The sequence below is a fragment of the Pempheris klunzingeri genome, chromosome 8, assembly GCF_042242105.1.
Source record: "Pempheris klunzingeri isolate RE-2024b chromosome 8, fPemKlu1.hap1, whole genome shotgun sequence".
NCBI lineage: Eukaryota > Metazoa > Chordata > Actinopteri > Acropomatiformes > Pempheridae > Pempheris > Pempheris klunzingeri.
The window spans coordinates 7,819,294-7,839,492 of record NC_092019.1 but is presented as its reverse complement, the minus strand read 5'-3'; the positions used below and the strand labels follow the sequence as shown (position 1 = coordinate 7,839,492).

General features: G+C 40.9%; 3 protein-coding genes across 3 annotated transcripts in view; 1 reads left to right on the top strand and 2 right to left on the bottom strand.

Moving 5' to 3' along the window:
- Positions 1–3,274, top strand: part of LOC139205257 (zinc finger protein 236-like) — a 49,635-nt gene extending 46,361 nt beyond the window's left edge. The window contains exon 32 of the mRNA XM_070835421.1: positions 2,206–3,274. Within this exon, the coding sequence (XP_070691522.1) occupies positions 2,206–2,327 (122 nt within the window). The 3' untranslated portion in view covers positions 2,328–3,274. The remainder of the gene's footprint in view (positions 1–2,205) is intronic.
- Positions 3,275–4,075: 801 nt separating this feature from the next.
- On the bottom strand, positions 4,076–18,898 carry LOC139205262 (myelin basic protein-like). Its single transcript, XM_070835426.1, has 4 exons — positions 18,779–18,898; positions 10,781–10,885; positions 8,582–8,665; positions 4,076–5,629 (listed from the first exon to the last, which is right to left on the bottom strand). Exons 1-4 carry the CDS (start codon positions 18,896–18,898, stop codon positions 5,597–5,599), a joined length of 342 nt encoding a protein of 113 aa, XP_070691527.1. The 3' UTR covers positions 4,076–5,596.
- Positions 15,847–20,199, bottom strand: part of mbpb (myelin basic protein b) — a 38,552-nt gene continuing 34,199 nt past the window's right edge. Inside the window, exon 4 of the mRNA XM_070835425.1 lies at positions 15,847–19,326. Coding sequence (XP_070691526.1) covers positions 19,028–19,326 — 299 coding nt within the window. The 3' untranslated portion in view covers positions 15,847–19,027. The remainder of the gene's footprint in view (positions 19,327–20,199) is intronic.

The window sequence follows — 20,199 nt, the reverse complement described above, 5'->3', positions numbered from 1 at the left end:
TATGCACACACACACACACACACACGTACACGTACACATCTCACAGACATGAAAACAATGATGACAGGCACCATCACAGCTTTCTCTGTGATGTCACCAGAGACTGTCAAGCCATTACTTCTTCCTGACAGCCTGGTTCAGGTTTAGGCTGAGGCTCCCCTTTGGTTAGCACCGTCCAAGACTGCAATCAACACGCACACACCTTGTTATTTATTTCCTTCAAACACTGCACCTGTTGAAGATGACATGAGAAGTTGTACTTGAAAATAAGTCCACAAAAGCTTCCACTCAGGGCCCTCTGCTGGGTCGGTGCAGATACTTAGAAAAGCTGTTCTGAAATTCTGGCTTCTGGACATATGGCTCAGACTCTACAAGGTAAAAGCACACTGAAATAACTTTTTCAGGGTTTTTTTTAATTTTATTCAAACCATTCCACCCTGGAGGACCAGCAGAAATCAGAATGCATGTTACCAGACCGCATAGTGTTTCAGAAATGTGTAAACAACTGTTAAACTTCTGGAAAGGTCTTTTGGTTTTTTAGTAAGATTCTGATGTGGCCACAAACCAGCTGGATCCACACACAGTACATTTGTGTTTGGACTTGAGATCAGACACATGGAGAGCACAGACCTCACTGTTTATTTCCGTCCTTGTTAGGATCCTCATTAGCACCAGAATAAGCTCTGGCTGTTCATCCTGGGGTTCATTACAGATATAGTCACACACACTTATACACACTATAATCACAACAAAAAAACCACAGCTCATCTCACTGAATTAACAATCAAGTGCATACGGAAGAGGAGCACATTTGTCATACTAAGCCATACAAAATTATAAATTAAAGTACATTTCTTATTCTTTGACAAGGGGTTTCATGTACATTTCATGTCAATTTTTTCCAAGTTTTCTCAAATACAATTCAATAGTGGTTCCTCAAATATTTGAAGATGATATTTTGATAAAATTATGACCAGCTCTGTACATAACTGTTTGTTGTATCACACTTGTTTTCTCTTTAGGTAGCGTGAACCTTCTGAAATAGTCTTGTTGGTTTAATGTAGGTATCGCTGAGTTGTCTGTGTCACAGCTTCATCCAGTTAAAGCTCCCAGATGTGACAGCAGATGTGATTGGAAAAGCTCCCGCGTGTGTGTCTGTCGTGGAAGTCTGGCTTCTTACTGATGCGGCCATGCAAAGATTTCCATTTAGAAAAGTAGGAAAGAGCCTCGATCTAAACAAAAAACAAAAATGTTGTTCCAAACAGCTGAACTGTAAACTGACATTTTAGCTTGAAATTGCAGAAGGAGTCTTTGTTTCAGTACATGTGAGTTTCTCCTGCCCTCTAATGCACACAAGCACACGCATGCTAAAAAATCCAGGAATCCCACGGGCATCCCTGAGAAATCCCTGAGAAACTGAACCACATTTTTGCAAGAATGCGTGGGAAACACTAGGATCTCAATTCCCAGTATTAGTTTCTAATCATGTTCACGACGTCAAAATGGTTAAAAAAGTCCCAATTAATCCTTTTTGTTTCATTTGTCTGTTTTTGTGTGGCTGTTCAAGTTGTTTGTCCGCGTCAAAAAGATGATTTTCATTTTGCTCGTGAAAATTAGAGGAGGATTTAAGGCGCACACTCACGCGCTCGCACCTTAATGAATATGTGTCTGAAGTGTTTCAGATATAGAGAACAAAAGTAGTGGGAGATAATTAAATGACAGTGAAATTCAATTCAGCGGATGGCCTGCAGCAGTAGATGCCAGTGTGGATCTCTCAGCTTGTGCCAAAGTGTCTTATTGTTGCTTTGTGCTCAAGTTATTTTAAGCTGAATGCACTGTGACACATGGCTGATATTTACAGCCCACAAAGAGCACATTACGTGTCTGTCAAGTCCTATTATGTAGTTTGCGTAATAGACGTGTTTTCAGAAGAGCAAACAGAGAGACTGTGAGATATTACAGCAGATGTCGGAGGAGTGAGGAGGGGAAGACTGCTTGATGACTAATGGTCTCACTTGCATGACAGCCACTGGCAACTTGACTACAGAATGAGAGCTGCTGGTGCTGCTCTGTAAGTGCTAATGTGCTTTTCTTCAGGGTTACAACATGCTGTTATTACTCATATCAAGGAGTAACAGCAAAAGCGGTACGCGAGTCATGCAAATCCCTTCTCGCTCCTCATTTCTTCCTCTTTTCTCTCTTCAGGTCAGATCCAAGAGGTCTCCCTGAGCCAAGAGGAGCCGGTGCCTCAGGTCGAGGTAACGCCCGATCTGGATCTGGAAGTGGTTCCTGAATCATCAGGAGACTGGCACAACGTCTTCCCCTGACCGCGATCCACATGACTCCCAGAGTCAAAGATCACCGTGAAGTGTACCGAGCACTGATTGAGTTTTACAGCCAAACGGCAAAGCCTTGTCAAACATTTTCCCCCTGTCATGATGGTTATTTGGTCAGAAAAAGATTTAAAACATTGTTGATTTACTCCACTGTATATCCAGGGCTTTTACCCAAGCAGCAGTCCCCTGCTGTTTATCCAAATTAGCAGTGAAGTAAGGGGAGTCTGGTTCCCTGTGATTGGCTTAATGACTTTTATCTGTTTTGCTACTGTCTGATTGTCATCAATATGATGACCTCCGGAGAGGTTCGGCTCAATAAACACAGGCATCCCAGAGAATTCTCCAGTCTGGAGATGCAGGTCTCTCTCATGCCGACCCTGTTAGAAAGAGAAAAAGCTCCCCAGAGACGAGTGTCTTGTTTCTTATAGTTGCTCTGCTCAAAGGGACGTACTCTGCGATCAACTGTATTGCTGTCATGGCTTCAAGAACAGCAACAAAACAAGCCTTTTTTCACTGGACTACAAAAGAATTGTCACTTTTTTTTTTTTTTTACATATTTATAATGTATATATTTCATCTTGAAGTGAAATGTCATTTGTTACATGTTTGTTTTAGTTAGAAAGCCGCGTCCTACGTGGTGAACCAAACATGTTGGTGTAAAACAGATTTAATGCTGTATGAGGTTTTTGATCGAACGTGTCAACATCGCCCTTTCCTGTTGTTGTCATCTTGGTTAGACTCACAGCACCGATATTTTCTTTGCTGTAGTCCTTTCTGTAAATAGTGTAGTTAGATTGCATATATTTTCTGATGATCTGCCACAACATGGATTGGCTGAAAATATGTAATTTGAGCATAATGTTCCATTTGTTACGAAGCAAAGCCAATGTACAGACGATAAGCTGTTTTTTTTTCTCTTTTTTTGCAGTTGTTTTCTATTGTCCATAATAAATTAAGATTAAAGTAATTTTTCTACTAATTTAAACTTGCATTTCTTTTTTTTTGTCGTTTTGGGACTACATTATTGTTAGAGTCAAAATAGTTTAAAATCCTTTCAATTAATAAAGGAATAGTTTACATTTTAGGAAATGTGCTTATACATGTTCTTGTCCACTGTATTTGGGATTTGGTGCTGTTTTGGCATCAATGCTTGCAAAAACACACTTTTTGCATGAATTGGAATAACAAGATAAACACGTGAATTAGTGAGCTGCAGATCTTTTTAACTTTGGAGGGAGCAAGGCTACCTGGTTCCCCCTGCGTCTTGTCTTCATGATAAGCTAAGCTAATTAGTCCATTCCCCTCCTGGCTGTAGCTCAATTCATGGACATGCAAAACAGATTCATGTTATCATATAATTCTCAGCAAGAATGTGCATATTTCCCAAGATGTCAGACTATTTCTTTTAGGATGCCTAAGATCCTATCCTCCTTTGTTTGTCCAAAGCTAATGACTTTAACATGACGTGAAAACACATTCTCTGTGTGATTATGCTTGAGCCTGAATGATGCTCCATGTGCTGCCGTCATGCGTAGTTCAGGAAAGCTTGGCATGAATAGTGAACACCAAATGAGTCATGAATTCTGGCTTTATGAGAGAAACTATGTCACAGCATCCTCTGCTCCAGTGCTGTGACCTGACCCAATAACATCACTTCCCTCCGCTTCAGTTGTTTATGACGCACCCCTCGCTGTTGGTCGTTCCACGCCAGGGAAAACACACACTTCAGAAGGCAGAGAGTAGCGGTGGTTTTATAATTTTTATTTTTTATTCTCAGTTAAGTGGCTGGTCATGTTTTATTACACATAATGAAGAGGATCTTTACATTCATCCACAGGATCCATTCAGAATAACACACCACAGCACTCACAAGGCTCAAGCACACACAAACAGTGGGAGAAACGGATGCTACAGATCACACATGCCCGCTTTTGAATACATTTGAAAGATGGATGTTTTGAACAGCACCAGTGGCAGCGCTGAGCTTTTCTTCAACTGGCTTTTTTTTTTTTTTCAGAAAACCTACACAGTTAGTTACAGAGCACCTTTTTGAAATTGTGTTTGTGTTTTTAAATTAACAATAAGAAGGACAAACAGCGCATTGTTTTGGTAGTCGGGAGGAAAGACACTTGATGTTGAGCTTGGGGGTTTTTGTGGACTTCTGTTTACAGTAATGTGTGCTGTGCACAAGATAGAAACAGTGAAGACGAGGAAGGCTACACTAAAGCAAAGAGGAGAGGTCTGAATCTGGCGTCATGCTGCAGAACCAACATCACGCTTCAGATTCAGAGTCTGGCAGTTTTTAAAGTTGGAACAGACTGCATTAGAAATAATTTAGTCATATATATTTATAATGAGAGGAGAGTAAAATTAGTGTGTGCCATTATCTCATTAGACATGACTAATTTGCCTGTTTGTTTCAGTGACTATTGCAGAAAATTGATTTAGAAAGTTTAGAAATTAAATTTTTACCACAAAATCCACAGCCAGCCTTAGGCCCTAATGACAAACATAGATCAACATTACACTTACGACAGGACACTTAACTACAGCGAAGAGACGAGGGTTGAATAAAAACACACTACGACCAAATGGCTCTCATAATAATGTTATAATCTGTTAAATCTATCACCAAACAGAACTCAAACACAGGTTTTGTGTTTGGGTTCAAAGAAAAGGTTGGAGGGAGTGACAAAGACAGTGTGACAAAGACAGAAAACCGCTCTTCTCTTCTTTTTTTTTTTTAAATAAACAGAAACAACCCGGCCTTTTCATCCAATCAACAAGCGGCAATGACGGTCAAGTCAGTCGGACTCGCACCGGCCGTAACCTTCCACTGCTCCGGGTGTGCTTCGGTTCAGCCACCTTTTTGTTAAGAGAAACTATCAGAGACGTCCACACAAACTCAAGCACAGGTATGGAGAGCCATGGCAGGGGGTCGTGGGGGTCATTCAGGCTGCACATGTGAGCGGCTTCAGGATCAATTTCAGCAAACAGTTCACACTGATGATGTCTGCACAGACTCAGCACAAAGCATGCAACGGGGAGGGGGGGGGCAACAGATTGTGTCGCTATCTACCAGCCAAAGGGATGGGGGCGGTAATAAGGGATGAGGGATTTAGCATACATTAGAGTGTTATAAGAGGGACGGTGAGTTTAGGGGCTGATGACATTTCCTCCTTTTCTTCCTCTTTTTCCCCACTTTAGTTCCGTGTTCTTGAACATCTGCCCTCGTGCTATTGGTGTAGTAGAGACGGACTTCAGCGTTTGGCTGGAGAAGCACTCCTGCTTCCCTGTAAAACAGACGAGACATATCTGATGAATATGTGGAGGTGGCACTCCCTCAGGTCTCTGCATTAAAGGACTACTCTAAAGTGTTTGTCTGAGTCTGGCCCACTGGTCATTTCACTCAGTGCGGGATGGGAGCTCACCTACGTACGCAGTTCTCTCTCAAGGCCTTGCAGCACTTAACCAAATGTTAAGTAATAGGTAATTGTCAGCAATAAGCTCTCACAGCTAAAACTTAGTCTTCGCCAACGATGATGGCCATCGTGAATCATCGACGATTGAAAAATGTCAGCTGTCTGGCCGACTTGTGATGTTCTGTGTTAAAAACTTTTGAAGGCCTATGGGGAGGGGAGAGAACGCATTTCATCAGGACTCGCCAGTCCTTTCATCAAGCCTGAGAGTCGTAGTTACCCACCATTAGATAAACTAACTTTCCAGCTTTTTCAAGAAGTTCTCGTACTGAGTAATCAGACCAGGGCTGAACTTTGGAAAAGTCAGAGTAGTCCTTCAGTGTGAGAAATAAGCAGGTTGGTATGTTTGCGCTCAATTTTCAGGCCTGCAATGATGCACAGTTATGGAAGCTGATAGAAAACAATAACAAACACAAAAACAAATAAATAGATAAAATATTACGCATGATGAAGATAAAAAGTATTCATAGTAAGTCAACATTTTGACCCTCTAAGTCAAATGGCCTCACAGTTTTGAATTGCTAAATCAAATCTCGAGTATATCATCATTTCTAACCACCATGAGCATTTTTATCATTCCTGTGCTTTCTATCTTTTTTTCTTAGCATGAATGAGCTTCCATACATGATGATGTTGCACATGGGTGGCCTTTGTTTTACAAGCAGGTCTTAAATCTTGTTTTATCTACAGAAAAGTGCTTGTGTCACAGGACGTTCCTACCGTATTTGTCCTTGAGGTGAAGGATAGGAAATCGTATCTAATTACAAATTGCTTCACACATCCTGCACACTTGTTTCCTTTGAGGTCGATTGGTTTTTCATCCTTTTAGAGTGAAGCCTTTTTTCTGTCTTTTTCATTAGTTTTTTTGTCACCAAAGTTGTGTGATGTTTATCATAAAGCCAACTGAGACTAAATTGTACTATTTCCATCCTACTCTCATTCAAATCAAAAAGAAGGAAGGGTAAAGGACTGTGAAAGGCAGATTATACAAATGAGACAAATCTTTCTGGATTGCTCAAGAAGATAATCCACATGATTCATAGACAACTGGGGACTCAGTTTTTGTTCTAAGCTATTCTTACAGCCATATCAGAAATTCATTATCTGTCATGAAAGAGAAAAGCTCAATATGCATCAGCTGTACTGAAATTTAAATCTGAAAAAATGAAAATCGAATAGAAACAAAGTCTGAACACTAATTAAAAGTTAACGTGGCTTTATTCTCATTGCTTTGACTGTGACGCACTGTTTGTGTGTGGAGAAACGGAAGTGATGGTGTGATGGCACTGAGTCAGAGCTAATTAGCCGTATCAGAAAGATGTGAAACGAGCGTCCCAGAAGTTCTTCATCTCCAGAGCTGTTTACTCTCTTGTAGCTTAGTGACAACAGGTTAGCCACTACAGACGAGGATGCAGCCCTGGGGAAATTTGGATTTCTCTCTAGCCTCAGTATAATTGGTAAGCTAACTACTCTGAGGTACAGTGAGAGAGGTTGGCTAATTAAAACCTGACAGGGAAAAGCTGGCAGAGCATGAAAGCCACCACTCCTTTTCATGATATATGAGAACAAATCAACTAATAACAACCTTCTATGTAAATTAGGAAGTCAAACTGTTATGGATATGGCAGTCTGAAGTAAGAGCCATTGAATGTTTAGAAAAGTTGGGTGAAAGCGTGTAGGAGTTTGAATCCCTGGGTTCACTTAGTCATACCAGGGGCACCAGGAGGAGTCCTAACCTCCATCTGTGCTCAGAGTAGTTATGAAAGCTTTTTAGCGAGAAAATGTAGGTCCTCAAGTCCAGCTCCAACCTGTTAGAGCTACTCGAGCACAGATTTATTCATTTATCTACTATGTTGCATAATTAATTTTTGACCAAAGATTCAACCGTTTAAAAGTTGCTGGCTCACACACACAAATTCATTATTCACCGCTAACCGACTAATTCTGTCTGTTCACCCTCACTCTCATTTGGTGGCGTTAGCACACATCAGCTCTGGTTTACGACTTTTCAAGATCTAAACTTAAACAAAAACTTGGGACTTTAAATCCGATATGTAGCATTTATAAGCACTCAGTCTGTAATGCTTTAAAACACACTTTACAGCTGTTGTAACTTATCATTGAAGTTGTCAGCAACTATGACTGAGGTAAATATTTATGGATACTTGATAACAAACTATTTTTTTATTTTTTTCCAAGTACTTTGCACTGTGTGCTGAGATCATTTTTATATTCTGCCAACATTTTTGCACAGTGAGTCCTCCAAACGACCTGAAAGAGCAAGTGATTGATGTTACTGCATAATTGAATGTTGTATTATACATGCGCATAAGCAACAACTCCCTCCCTGTAAAGCAGCTAAAGCATGTTAGCTATAGCCCCGCAGGACCCCTCAGATGATCCACCATCTTTGGCGTGATTATTCAGCACCGGCATAAAGCTTGTAGCACGATGATCAATCTTGTCTCTAAAAGCTTCTTATTATTCTGCTGCTACCGCGGCAGAAGTAATGAGATTAGGATGTCCTCTAAGCACATCAAATAAATGCAGAGTGAGTTAAACTCAAGTATCCCTCCATCACGTATCGGTTACTCACTCTGCTGCTGATATCATCACTGAGGCAGAAAGAAACAAGGGCAAGAAAGTGATTAGGGAAATATTACATTTTCTATGCAATTTAACTTCCAGGAAAGAGAGGAAGTGAAGAGGAGCCACTGGGAAATAACTTGAAAAGTGTTTCACAAGCAGTGTGTTTTTTTTTTTTACCATTTTGAAGATCTTAGTCAGGGTGCCTTTGCCGTCCCCTGCACTGGCCTTCTTGGCTTTAGCAGACTGTGACTTCTGGTCGCCCTGGCAGAGGAAGAAACGGTATCAGTGTGTTAAAGGAGCTTTTCAGATGTGGCTGAAATTTCTAGACAAATCCCCAGATTCATTTTCAATTCAGTGGGTAGGGAAGAAGAGAATATAATACATAAAAAGACCCCCTTCTCCAGGGTGTGTGATGGGTCAATGTGCTGTACAAAAACCCAAAGTATAGAAGAAAACTCGATTACACTACAGTCTAATGCTGCCCTACTTTTATAGTTGAGTACTTCTGGCAAGGTTTTCATCAAATTATTTTGTGTGAAATATGCATGAAAAGTTTGAAAAGTGAAAAGGGAATTTGAAACCACCAACTCTTTAAAGAGGTAGAAAGACAGAAAGAAAGAAAGAAAGAAAGAAAGAAAGAAAGAAAGAAAGAAAGAAGAGGGAATCTATTTACAGCATGACCGAATGCTGATATTTAAAAAATATGACTGCAAATTCTACAGTTCTGCAGTTGGTTTTCTGTTGTGTCATTCAGTTTGCTGATTTATTCACTTCCTCGCAATGGATGCAATGAAGCAATTTTATTTCATTCACCAAGAAGAGTCAGCAGCACATTATAAAACGCTGCTGCGTGACACTTGGATGAAGCAGTTTCTACGGTTTTTGAGCAACAGAATTGTTGAAAAAGTGGAAAAAAATAGGAAGAAATTCCAGCGTCTGATCAAATATGCATGAAAATGTTTTTAAGGTTCATTTCCAAAGGAAAGCACTTAGGGACCATGTGAAAATTACTAAAGAGGTGACTGGGGCTGAACCATGTGTTTCCCTGTGACTGAACCTTTCCTTAACATCACCCCCCCCAGAAAGTAAAAGAGAAAGTAAAAGTCATACTATCCTACATTCAGCCATCACCCTCCCCTTCTTTTTTTTTTTTACCCCCTGTCCTACCCGATTAATTTTCATACAGTGCCTAAGGAAGGTCTCCATTGCCTGAGCCATTTTGCCATTTACCCCCAACTCCTCTGCTGCTGCATGATTCAGAACAAGCGCACACACACGTGCACACACAAGCATGAGGGCCTGAAGTTAAGTGCTGATAACGTGGCCAAATGAAGCAGAAGGCAGACTCAATTCAGCCAGCCACGGAGGAATTTTTGAAATGAAACAAGAGTAATGGAGGACAGAATAATGTCTGTGTTATCATGAATATACGATATAAGTCAGGCTGAAAAGCTACAAAATGAGAATGATGTATTTAAAAAATGGACACAAGTCGGAAGGAAATGGAAGCATTATCGCTGATGTATGGACAGATTACGGCGGCTAAAGTGGTTGATGGTGACTAAATGGAAATAGAGCCACAGGCGTCACACTTGAAGGCTATTTGAGAGGATGACCTCATTTGCCCGCTTGGTTTTAATTATGCATGTTACCTCTGTGTTTTTGCAGTTTTTTAAACCACCTACCAGGCCTATCTTGGCTGCTAGTCCTCTCCACTGGATGTGCAGAGAAGCAAGAAACAAAGACAAGAGGAAAAAGGGAGACAAATAGAAATGTGTGTCTTACTCAGCGCAAAGGCAGGATGGGAAGGAGAGGAGGCAGGTAGGAGGGTCCGTCCGGGGGGGAAAGTCACAGGGTCACGGGGGGGCAGGAGCAGATGAGGGACAGAGGAAAGGGGAGCAGATATGTGGGGGAGGGAGAGAGGAGCAAGGCAGATGCTCACATTTGACAGAGCATGCATTTAGTGACATTCAGCAGCAGCAATGCTGAAAACATACAGCACATTTAGCTAATTCTGTGCAAATTTCATGTATCTCATGTTTGCAACTTTGCTGTGAATAGGTTTTAATTAAATGTCTCAATACTTAATATTATCTGTTTTTAAAAATATAGAGATTTTATTGGTCAAATGTAGCAATATAGAGCAAACTCACCCTAGACTTGGGAGGGGCGGGGGACACCTGAAGAAGAGTTAATCACAGAGATTTGACAGTTTGTGAGAGACAAGAGAAAAAGAGCAAGGAGACAAACATGGAGGGAAGGCTGGAAGAAAGAGGCATGGTGGCAACACTGCCGATACAGACTTCTATTCTTAGACACTGTGGGTGCTTCAGAGTTATGCTACTATTATGTGCTATTATCACTGTTATTACTCACGATCGTGCGGAAGAAATGGACCACAGCGTTCTCTGCTCCACGCTTACGTGGAGAGGTTGCAGAGGCTTTCTGAGGGCCTGGAGACAGAGCACCTCGGAAAGATCCCTGGGAAGGAAAGGAAAGGAAAGGAAAGGAAAGGAAAGGAAAGGAAAGCAAAGCAAAGGAAAGGAAAGGAAAGGTATAATAGACCAAAATGTTAGATAAATGTATGCACAAAAACTTTACTTTGAGTTAAATGCTCTTTCCCTGTTGCCTGCCCCACTTACCTGTTGAACAATGAGAACAAAAACACTTCACATTCACTGTTTAATGGAATTCATAAAAAGAACACTGTACTTTCCTGTATTGCCAAGGCACCAGAGGTGTTGGCTGATGTGAGACAGTGTTGCATAAATGGGGTCACTTACCTGAAATATGAATAATAATTCATTTGGATTTGACCTTTAATGTAATCTGGGTCTTTGTAATTACTTCATCATTATATAGAATGCATGCGGCCCACTGACACTTGAAACAGTGGATGCCTGAGTTTGAAGTGGTGGTTTAATATTTAAATCTCATGCTTGAATTACACTGAATGTTATATATAAAAAGGGGCATTTAATGTGTGATATTGGCTTTTTGATTATGTAAGGATGCTTAGTTTTGGGAAATTAGGTCTGAGTATTAGTACTAAAATAGTGACGGAAAGCAATAAGACTCCACAGCAAACTTTTACTCAGAAACTTAGTTAACTCCATTGAGAATTGACAGGTTTAACCAGCTGTAGTCGCTTTATGCGGGTGGGAACTTATTTAACCTTTAAACCCCGTGTCGTACAGACAGAACTGGCTGCTGAGATGCATCAATACATTTTCATGATCAATGCTGCTGACTCTTCTTACTGAAAAATCCCCTGTTAACATCCTTCCACCCACAGACATTCATTCCATCAGCAACATTAACAGCAGCGTCACGTCGCAGACAACTCCCACCTCATTAACCCTTAATCCCAAAGTGGCGAACACCTTTGGCCACGAGTCATTAAAAGCTAATAAAAATGGAACAAATGAGCAGTTGAGGATGTCAGCATTGTCTTGTCAGTGGTTTGATCTGACAAAGAAGACTAATTATCATCCCAAAGTACGAATAAATCCAACCAAGTTCCTCAGAGCCAGACTTTACAATGGGTATGTCAGGATGGGTGCTTAATAAGGTCGATATGCTCTGACTTCTGGGCCTGAGGAAAAACATGGGTGAATTAAAAGCAACCCCCGTGAAAACAATGCAGACACATAAAAGGTGAAAAGTATAATTCTTCTAATACTCAGCGGCATCAACAACCTGCAGCCCACGGGAGAAAAAAAACTCATCTTTACCCACTCAGACTGTTCAGGCTGTTCAGTTAATGTTACCGCATTCATCCCTTTCTCTGACCCATTAATGCAACAGGAAAATGTGTGTGTGTTTATATATGTATGTATGTGTGGGGGGGCGTTGGGGGGTGATGATTCACATCCATTATCTCACATCAAAGAACCTTAAGGCAACCGAAAAGGGGAAAACTTTCACCGCCACCAGACACACTGTGATGGATTAGACGTCACCTTTAATGTCTTTTATGGGTTTTTTGCGAAAATGGACCGACCAACAATTAGATCAATACAGTGTGGGAAACACAAAGAAAAAAAGAAACAGCGCAATCCACCCAAATGGATATCTAGATGTACAATCATGGCTCGCATAAAGGGAATTTTGTTCCCATTTGATATAAAAAGCAACATAATACCAAGCAAATTTACAGTGTGTATAAAATTACTATTTCAGTTGTTTGAATAGGAGTTAATCCGGCCTTTCTGTTGTTGATCTCAGCATGTGTATTCCAGCTCTGTAGCTGCTCTATTGCTTCAACAGTGACCCCTTAATGAGGCCCTCATGCAGTGTGTTTCCGTTTCTGTCCTGATGTAAATGATGGGAAATGGAGGCAGAAATAAAAGGGAGGGGAGAAAATAGAGCAACCTCTGTGGCCACTATAGTGCCTTTGTCTGGGGTAAGAAGAAGAAATGGGAGAGGAAATAGGAGATCAAATAATGCTGTATATATATTCGGCTGGTACAGTCTCAATTTTAGCAAGCTGTCCCTTTGATGTGAATGAGTCTCTCCTCTGTGTTTGTTCGAATGTCTTCTCTTCTCTTCCCTTCTCTCTTCTCTTCTCTCTTCTCTGGATTCAAAACGCCGCTTCTCTTTGATTTTTTTATCAAGGGCAAGATGACACAAAATAACTTCCAAATGTCAAGTAAATATTACAGATCTATCCGGGAAGAAAACAAAAAATACAAATTTGCTTTCCTTTAGCTGGTATGCCTTAAATGACGATGGAGACTTTCAAATCTTGAGCAGTGACACTGAGTCGTCCTGCCAAGTCTGAGCTAATACTGAAATAAGTTTCTGTTGCAAAATTGAAAAGCTTTTTTGGGGGGTAAACATACCCCCCATACACAACAAGGATATTTTGCTGCAGACAAGCTTTTCAATCTTCTCAAATTTTCACTTCAGCAGTGTCTTTGAAAAGAGGGAGGTTGCAATCATTGACACCAATTTGATGTCTGAAGAGGTTTGGGTGTGTGTGTTTGTGTGTGTGTGTGTGTGAGACAGACTGAAAAGGAGGTAAGAGTTTATTTTCACATGTGCGTATTTTGTCCGACATTGTGACACGTTACGATTGGATTTTCACCTGATAAAGGTTTGGTTTTCTGTAGCTGGTGGAACTATCCAGTTCTTCTTCTTTTCTTTTTGTCATTATAGCAAGAAATAATTGCAGAAGACAGAAATAGTAGTTTACTTCATATAGATTCTAAAGTGGCTACAGGTTGAATTATAGTCGTTTCACCTAAAGATGCAGACTAGTCAAAAATGTTACATGAAAAGTCAGAGCAAAGTTGTTAAAGTTCATCCTGTGGGGAACATGAGCTACAGCTACATTAAAGTAAGCTAAGATAAACTAAGCTAAGCATCTCCCAGCTCCAGCTTCCTATTGGCTATGAGAGCCTTGTCGAGCTTCTCATTAAACTCTTGGAAAGAAAGCATATTTCCCCGAATGCTCTGAGACGTCACGCATCTGGTATATTCCAGATGCACACATAATATGAGCTGGGTGAAATAAGGAAAGTGAGACATCAGGATTCAGGACGCATGATGAGTTACAAGGTGTCCCGTATCTTATCTCAGATTAACAATCTCAACTGTCTCCTCTGAGGTCAGAGGTCACAGCCTGGCCAGGAATCAGCTACATTATGGATGATGTTAAATAATGAATCCTAAAGACGTGGAGATTCATAGTTGAGAGTCTCCATATTCATCATTGATGAGTATCTTTGCGGATCAGCAACGTAGAAAATACTTTAGCCTTCAGTAACTTAACATCTCAGAAGTTTGCTCCTAACACTGTGTTGAGATCTCTGCAGTTCATTCTCTAGAAATCAGGTATCAGGCCCTGTTTGCACCGAACAGGAGGAAACAGCACTGTCACATATTCATCCTTTCATGTACTCACAATTAGCCTCTCTGCTCCCTGATGTCTGACTGTGTGCGTGTCCTGGCTCCAACAGAAGGAAGGAGTGATAATTGCGTTAAACTCTTGGGACTACTTTTTTCTTTGTCTTGCAGGGAGAACAGGACCAATCGATGTGGCTGACAAACACAGCGGTGTGTCTGGAGGTGACGATACACAAACACGGCAGCTGTGGCTTGCTGTTCCACTCGGAAGGCAATCAGGTCTTGTGCCTCGCAAGATCAAATACCAAACAAAAAAGGAGGCTTATTGAGTAATTATCTGTGCTGTCAGATAGAACTGATGAAAAAAAACATCCTGATTTTCCCTTTTTTTTTTGGCAGATGCTAATTCCACTTCTATCGTTTATAAAAATGTAGGTTTTAATTGGATCACACTATTCTAAATACATTGTGCGCTTTAGTTATTGAAGGCACAATAACTTGTATTAGACATTTTGAGACGGTGTCAGAAAGTTGCTGTAACTTTTGTTAGTCAAGAGAAGGGTCCATAATTATATGTATGATAAGAGGAATGCTGGATAGGGCCTCGCTTTCTGAAAACAAATGAAACATAATGTTTACGCCCTCTCCTCAAATAATTTCTGTACAGTCCCTAAAGTCTTATAAGATTAAATGCACTGGCTAAGTATTACATTACAGAAATTCTTCGGCAATATTTGTGCCTTTAATTTCTGGAACTCACTTCTTTCATGTGCTACAGATAAACAGGCCTTCAGTTAATTGTTATTTCTTCAGTATCAATTATTTGCAGCTTGTATTTAAATTGAATTAGAATGCATGTCGGCCCAAAATCCTACACAGTTTTTTTTGTGGAATAATTTTGTGCGCCCGGCTGTACTCGTTTCTTGGTCTATCTAACAAAACGATGAATATAAACTCACATTTTTACATAAATGGAAATGGGCCTGTATCGCATTGAATGCATTTCTCACTCAGAAGTAATCCCTGTGATCATGCTGCTGTTCATGCGAATGCAAAGTCTTCAGACACGCTTCAAATGACTCAGTTGTGAGAATGCTGGCCTCCGATCTGAGTGAATGAATTTCAATTCACGCATGTCAGCTCTGTGATGATCGCAAAAGCTCTGCCGTTCGAGTAGACAAGCTGTGAAAGAAAGGTGATTCTTTCTCTCTTCTTGCCTTTTCATCTTTAGGCTCGCACAAACAAGTCAAGCCAGTCCTCCATTACTCAGTACGATCAGAGAGGAGATAAACAGTAGCTCTGCTTTCCATTAAATCTCTGATAACTCTTTTTGTTTTGCAGTTTGTTAATGTGATCGATCGATTGAAGTCTGGTATGTATTAACTTGTCTTAAAGGCTGAGACTGCAGACAAATGCACGCTGAATTAATCTTGCAAGTTACGTTTTCCACACTGGGTTGCTTTCCTTTTTCACCTCGGGCTGTTACCAGTTGTTAGAAGAGCAGTTAAAACAATTCATCAAACTTTTACAAAACCAAAAGAGACACACAGAGCCAAACACGAATTAAAACAAAACAAAGAGATTGCTGAGGGTGCTGTTAAAGAGTTTTAATCAAGCAGTAGTCCAAAAAGCTTAGAACAGGATCAGGTTAGAACAGGTCACCGGTCACAACAGTTCACAACAGATATAAACTGTTACAAGTATCCACTGCAAAGTTGAAGGCGTTACAAAACAGGGATCGGCATGATCCTCTGCTGGTCCAAACAAACTCTCCGACTGGGTCAAAGATGCGTGAACCTGAGGTGAGCAAACTAATGTGAGGGGCGACGCCGCCGACACCCCCTCTTCATCCAAGACACTGGGGTTAGAGTACAGTATAGTAAGTTTTGGTTCTTACTGTGAGTTGTTCTGCTAAAGCTCGTTTCATATACAGTAATTACTCCTGCGTTGCATTATGTGGCTGATTCTGTCTGCCCTGCAACAAATGAATATGTAAATTAAGCCTTAAAAATATTCTGTTCTTTATGAGTCTTAATTTCTGCTTGAATAGCTGATGTTTGTGTGAACTGAATTTCCCTCCATTTAGCACTCGATTATCCCTGTAATTTCAAATGTTTAAAAACTCATTAGCATTCAGATGCAGATTTTCTGCGGTCGTTTCATGTCCTGAGACTAAAGTTTTGTAGTTTTTGGTGTCATTTCAGAGCGTATGAAACATTTTCTCGAGGCCCAAACTCGGGCTTAGATTGCAAATTATGTAAATAAATCAGACAAGGACAGACGAAGCACAAAGGGTCAGTTTGTAACTGACTCCACATCTGCCAAATATTAAAACTATTCCGCATTACTCAATTAAGCATGCATATTCAAAAATCACAGAAAACTGACACAATATTTCCCACTAATACTGCAGCGTGAAGTCAACATATGCTTTAAGAACGTCTGTGGAGACTGTGTGCGCACAGACAGGCAGGATAGATCTGAAATTAAGCTGAAAAATATCTGTCTCCATCATGAGTTCTTGCTGGAAAATTAGGCATTTGCAGCAGAAAGTTAGTGCAGGTTGATTTTTTTTTTCTTTGCTAGAGGCAACAGAGGTGGGACGAACCGGCCTGTTATTCACTTGAGATGTGAACACTCATTATTTCAAAGGCAAACCCTTGGTGAATACATAAATATATATTTCTACAACTCTGCTTTAGTAAACCTGTCATCATCGTGGAGAGCAATGTACAACTTTATGGCATTAAGACTAAGAAAATCAAACAAATACTGCTGGAAACTGGTCACTCGCCTAAATGAAAGCTCCACAATTTGTTCTGTTGACATTTTCCCTGAACATTTCAAGAGTAACATTTTACAAAAGAAATACAATATCGGATCAGCACAACAGACTAAAGCAAAGATTTGTAGCTTACAGTATATATATAAATTCATTTTGATCCTGAATCTTATGCTGAACACCTTTTCGTGGTTGACATAAGGCGAAGGGGAAATGCATATTTTCATGCTGTTGAGTGATTTCTTTGCAATTACTGCTCTGCACAGTTAAAAAGTGCTGGGCAGAAAATAAGCTTATAATCAGAGAGGATAGTTTTCTTCACTGCAGCTCTCCTTTCAAGTCATCATCAGTAACGGCCACTTTTTAAGACGGCAGTCGAAGTGACTCATGATGAATATATGGAGCAACTGTTCCGTTTCTGGACTATTTCTAAAAGCAGCAGAAGAAGCTTTGGACTTTAGCCGCAGCATGCTGCAGCAGTGTTGTCAGGATGACCACAATTTCAGTGCTTGTTCGGAGCTTTTGTGAGCTCAGTATTTTCACCAGGTGAATCTCAACACCGTCTCCAGAGGGCATCACTGAGTGAACCGCCCGTGGACTGAAAACGGGTGGAACCTACAGAGTTTCAGAAATGCATGGACAAACTGGTGCCACGAGCACAAATGGACATTTAACGACATCATTTTTCTCCGTTTTTGAAACGAACCAGGTCTGATCGGTGAGGCTTTTTGATTCAAGAACGGTAAAAATCATGGTATCTTGACAACGCTACAGTACATAGTAATTCAAAGCTATGCGGGCTCAAAAGCCTCATAATTACTTCTCTGCCAGATAAGATAAGCCTGCTCTTACTTGACAGAGTGCAGACTCTTGTATATATTCCCAAACAGGGGATGATAATATGCTCCTACTCTAATATATATCATTTTATGTTAATATACTCTTATATCTCTTTGATCATTTATAGGATAATGTGATCATTAACTTTGAAAGTGACTTAGCAGACTGCTGTACCGTGCAAACAGTAGTGAAGTACCTCCCTGCAGCTGACTTTTGACAGATGTTCAAAAATTCCCCCAGAGACGGTGAAATCAAAGAGACGAACTCTCTACAAAGAAGCTGTGTGAAGATTACCTAATGCTTCTACAAAATCCAAAGTAATGTACCGGTATTACATCCAAATGACACAGGCATGAATTTCCCCGTCTCTCACAACATCATCATCGGTTAGAGGAGTACCTGAACTCAAACATGGCTGTTCTTTGCTTCAGTTCGACAAGCATTCTTATACACTAACTGCATAACGTCAGCAACAAGTGAACAATTCCACCAAATCACATCTACCACAGATATATTAAATTTAAGTAAAGAGAAAATGCTACTAATGTCAGTACCATTCGAATAAAAAGAAACAAGACAGAATATAGAAATTCATCCTTAAATGATTCAAAATCACAGCCTCTTTGTAATAAAAAATTAGAAATAAAACAAATCCCACCCAAAGTCATTATCCAGTGTCGATTCGTAACTTGTTAGCCAGTTATTGTGAATCATAGGACAATGTCAGACTTTGGTTCACCATAAAAACAACAGTAAAACCAACACAAATCTATATGACAAATATGTTGTAACAAATTCTTACAAGATCTGTTAAGGAATCTGAAGTAAAAAGTGGTTCTGGGAGTTAATCAGCAGACTTAAGATACAGGAGTTTCCTCCTCGACCTCTCCCTGCTTCCTCACCTTGCTCTTCCTCTTCTTGTCCCCTCCAAAGAACTTTCCAATCTGATCCAGGAGGCCGGGGTTCTTCTTCCTCCGGCCCAGCCCGAAGGCGGCCTGTGCAGAGCTGCTTGCAGATGCCATGGTTGTAGTAGTGGTTGGTGGTATATTTGTATTTGTCAAATATGGGGTTCTTGCTGCTCTCTTAAATGAGAGACTGAACGACAGAGGAGGGAAAAGAGAAAAGAAAGGGAGGGAGGGAAAAAAGCTAGCCTATTCTAGGTCCTGTTCAGGGCTATCCGACCCGCACTCTGAAGCCGCTCCGCTGTGCTCCTGGATGGTCTGCAGCTCGTCCGATTCGGAGGGTCGGTCTTTGAAGGTGTTGTCCTCTCGTCCCGGGGCATCTCGGGAGAAGAGGCGGACCAGGTGGGGGCGTGGTGTGGCGGCGTCAGGGTCAGCTGTGCTGGCGGGGGTCCAGGGCTCGCGGGGGCTCTCAGCGCCCGTGGAGTCAGTCACCGCCGGCTTCTCCAAGATGCAGCCATTGTTCTGGTTCGCATCTGCCTCACCCAGGCCTGCGCAGAAACAACAAGGGTCATCTATGGGCTTGGGCCTGCATGGCACACAACAAACCACAGCAGCACAATGGGCTCTTTTGACGAGACCATGCCCTTCCTGCTGCATCAGGGCCCAGCAGGGCTAACATTTCATATTTTAACTTGAACGAATCTCACCTGCTGAACAGGAACAGGTATGAATGTGACAAGAAAGACAAATGGAAAAACATTTCTTGATTTATTACATTGATACAATCAATAGCACGTTCACATCATTTTACAAGACAAAAATCTGAAAACATTTTAAGGCTGCACCACCTTTGCAACAGAGCTGCACCCTGTGTAGTCCATTAGAGCGCATCTATTTACATGATCATGGCTAGTTTTTCGGTTCAACCATGTGAAAACAATGCAGCGAATTAGTTCCAGTGCGATGGAAATACAGCTGCTTCTGTAACGTCCACTTTGACAGCTATCCATTAAGTTAGCCAGCTCCCACAGCAGAGGACATCCAGTGCATTCCTGCCTCCAAAACAATATACACACTGTACTAGCAGAAATGGTGTAGCACTACACCAGAGATTCTGCATACTAATATTGGCTGAAACAGAGGTCTGTTGTCAGGGCTGCATAGTTATTTCAGAGAGACAAAGGGCTCAGTGTCACTAAAATAACTCCTATAAGTATGGATTTTCGACCCAATGCACGGTGACAGTTATCTGATTTGGGGCACGATGAGCATCGAAGCTGCTCCATGTCCTGTGTGCTCTGAAGAAGTTCACACTAAACACTAACTTGTTACACTTTTAGATGGATTTACTCCTTAAACAATGCATCTGTAGCAGCATAACAGTCTCATTATTTGCACCAATGAGTCTTCATCTTGATTTC

Bases quoted from the DNA above. Each gene is read 5' to 3' on its own strand.
- LOC139205262 (XM_070835426.1), bottom strand. From the start codon at position 18,898: ATGGCATCTGCAAGCAGCTCTGCACAGGCCGCCTTCGGGCTGGGCCGG. The intron at 10,886-18,778 runs GTGAGGAAGCAG...TTTCCTTCCCAG, and splicing joins ACAAGAAGAGGAAGAGCAAG to GGATCTTTCCGAGGTGCTCT. The intron at 5,630-8,581 runs GTAAAAAAAAAA...TCTGTTTTACAG, and splicing joins TGACTAAGATCTTCAAAATG to GGAAGCAGGAGTGCTTCTCC.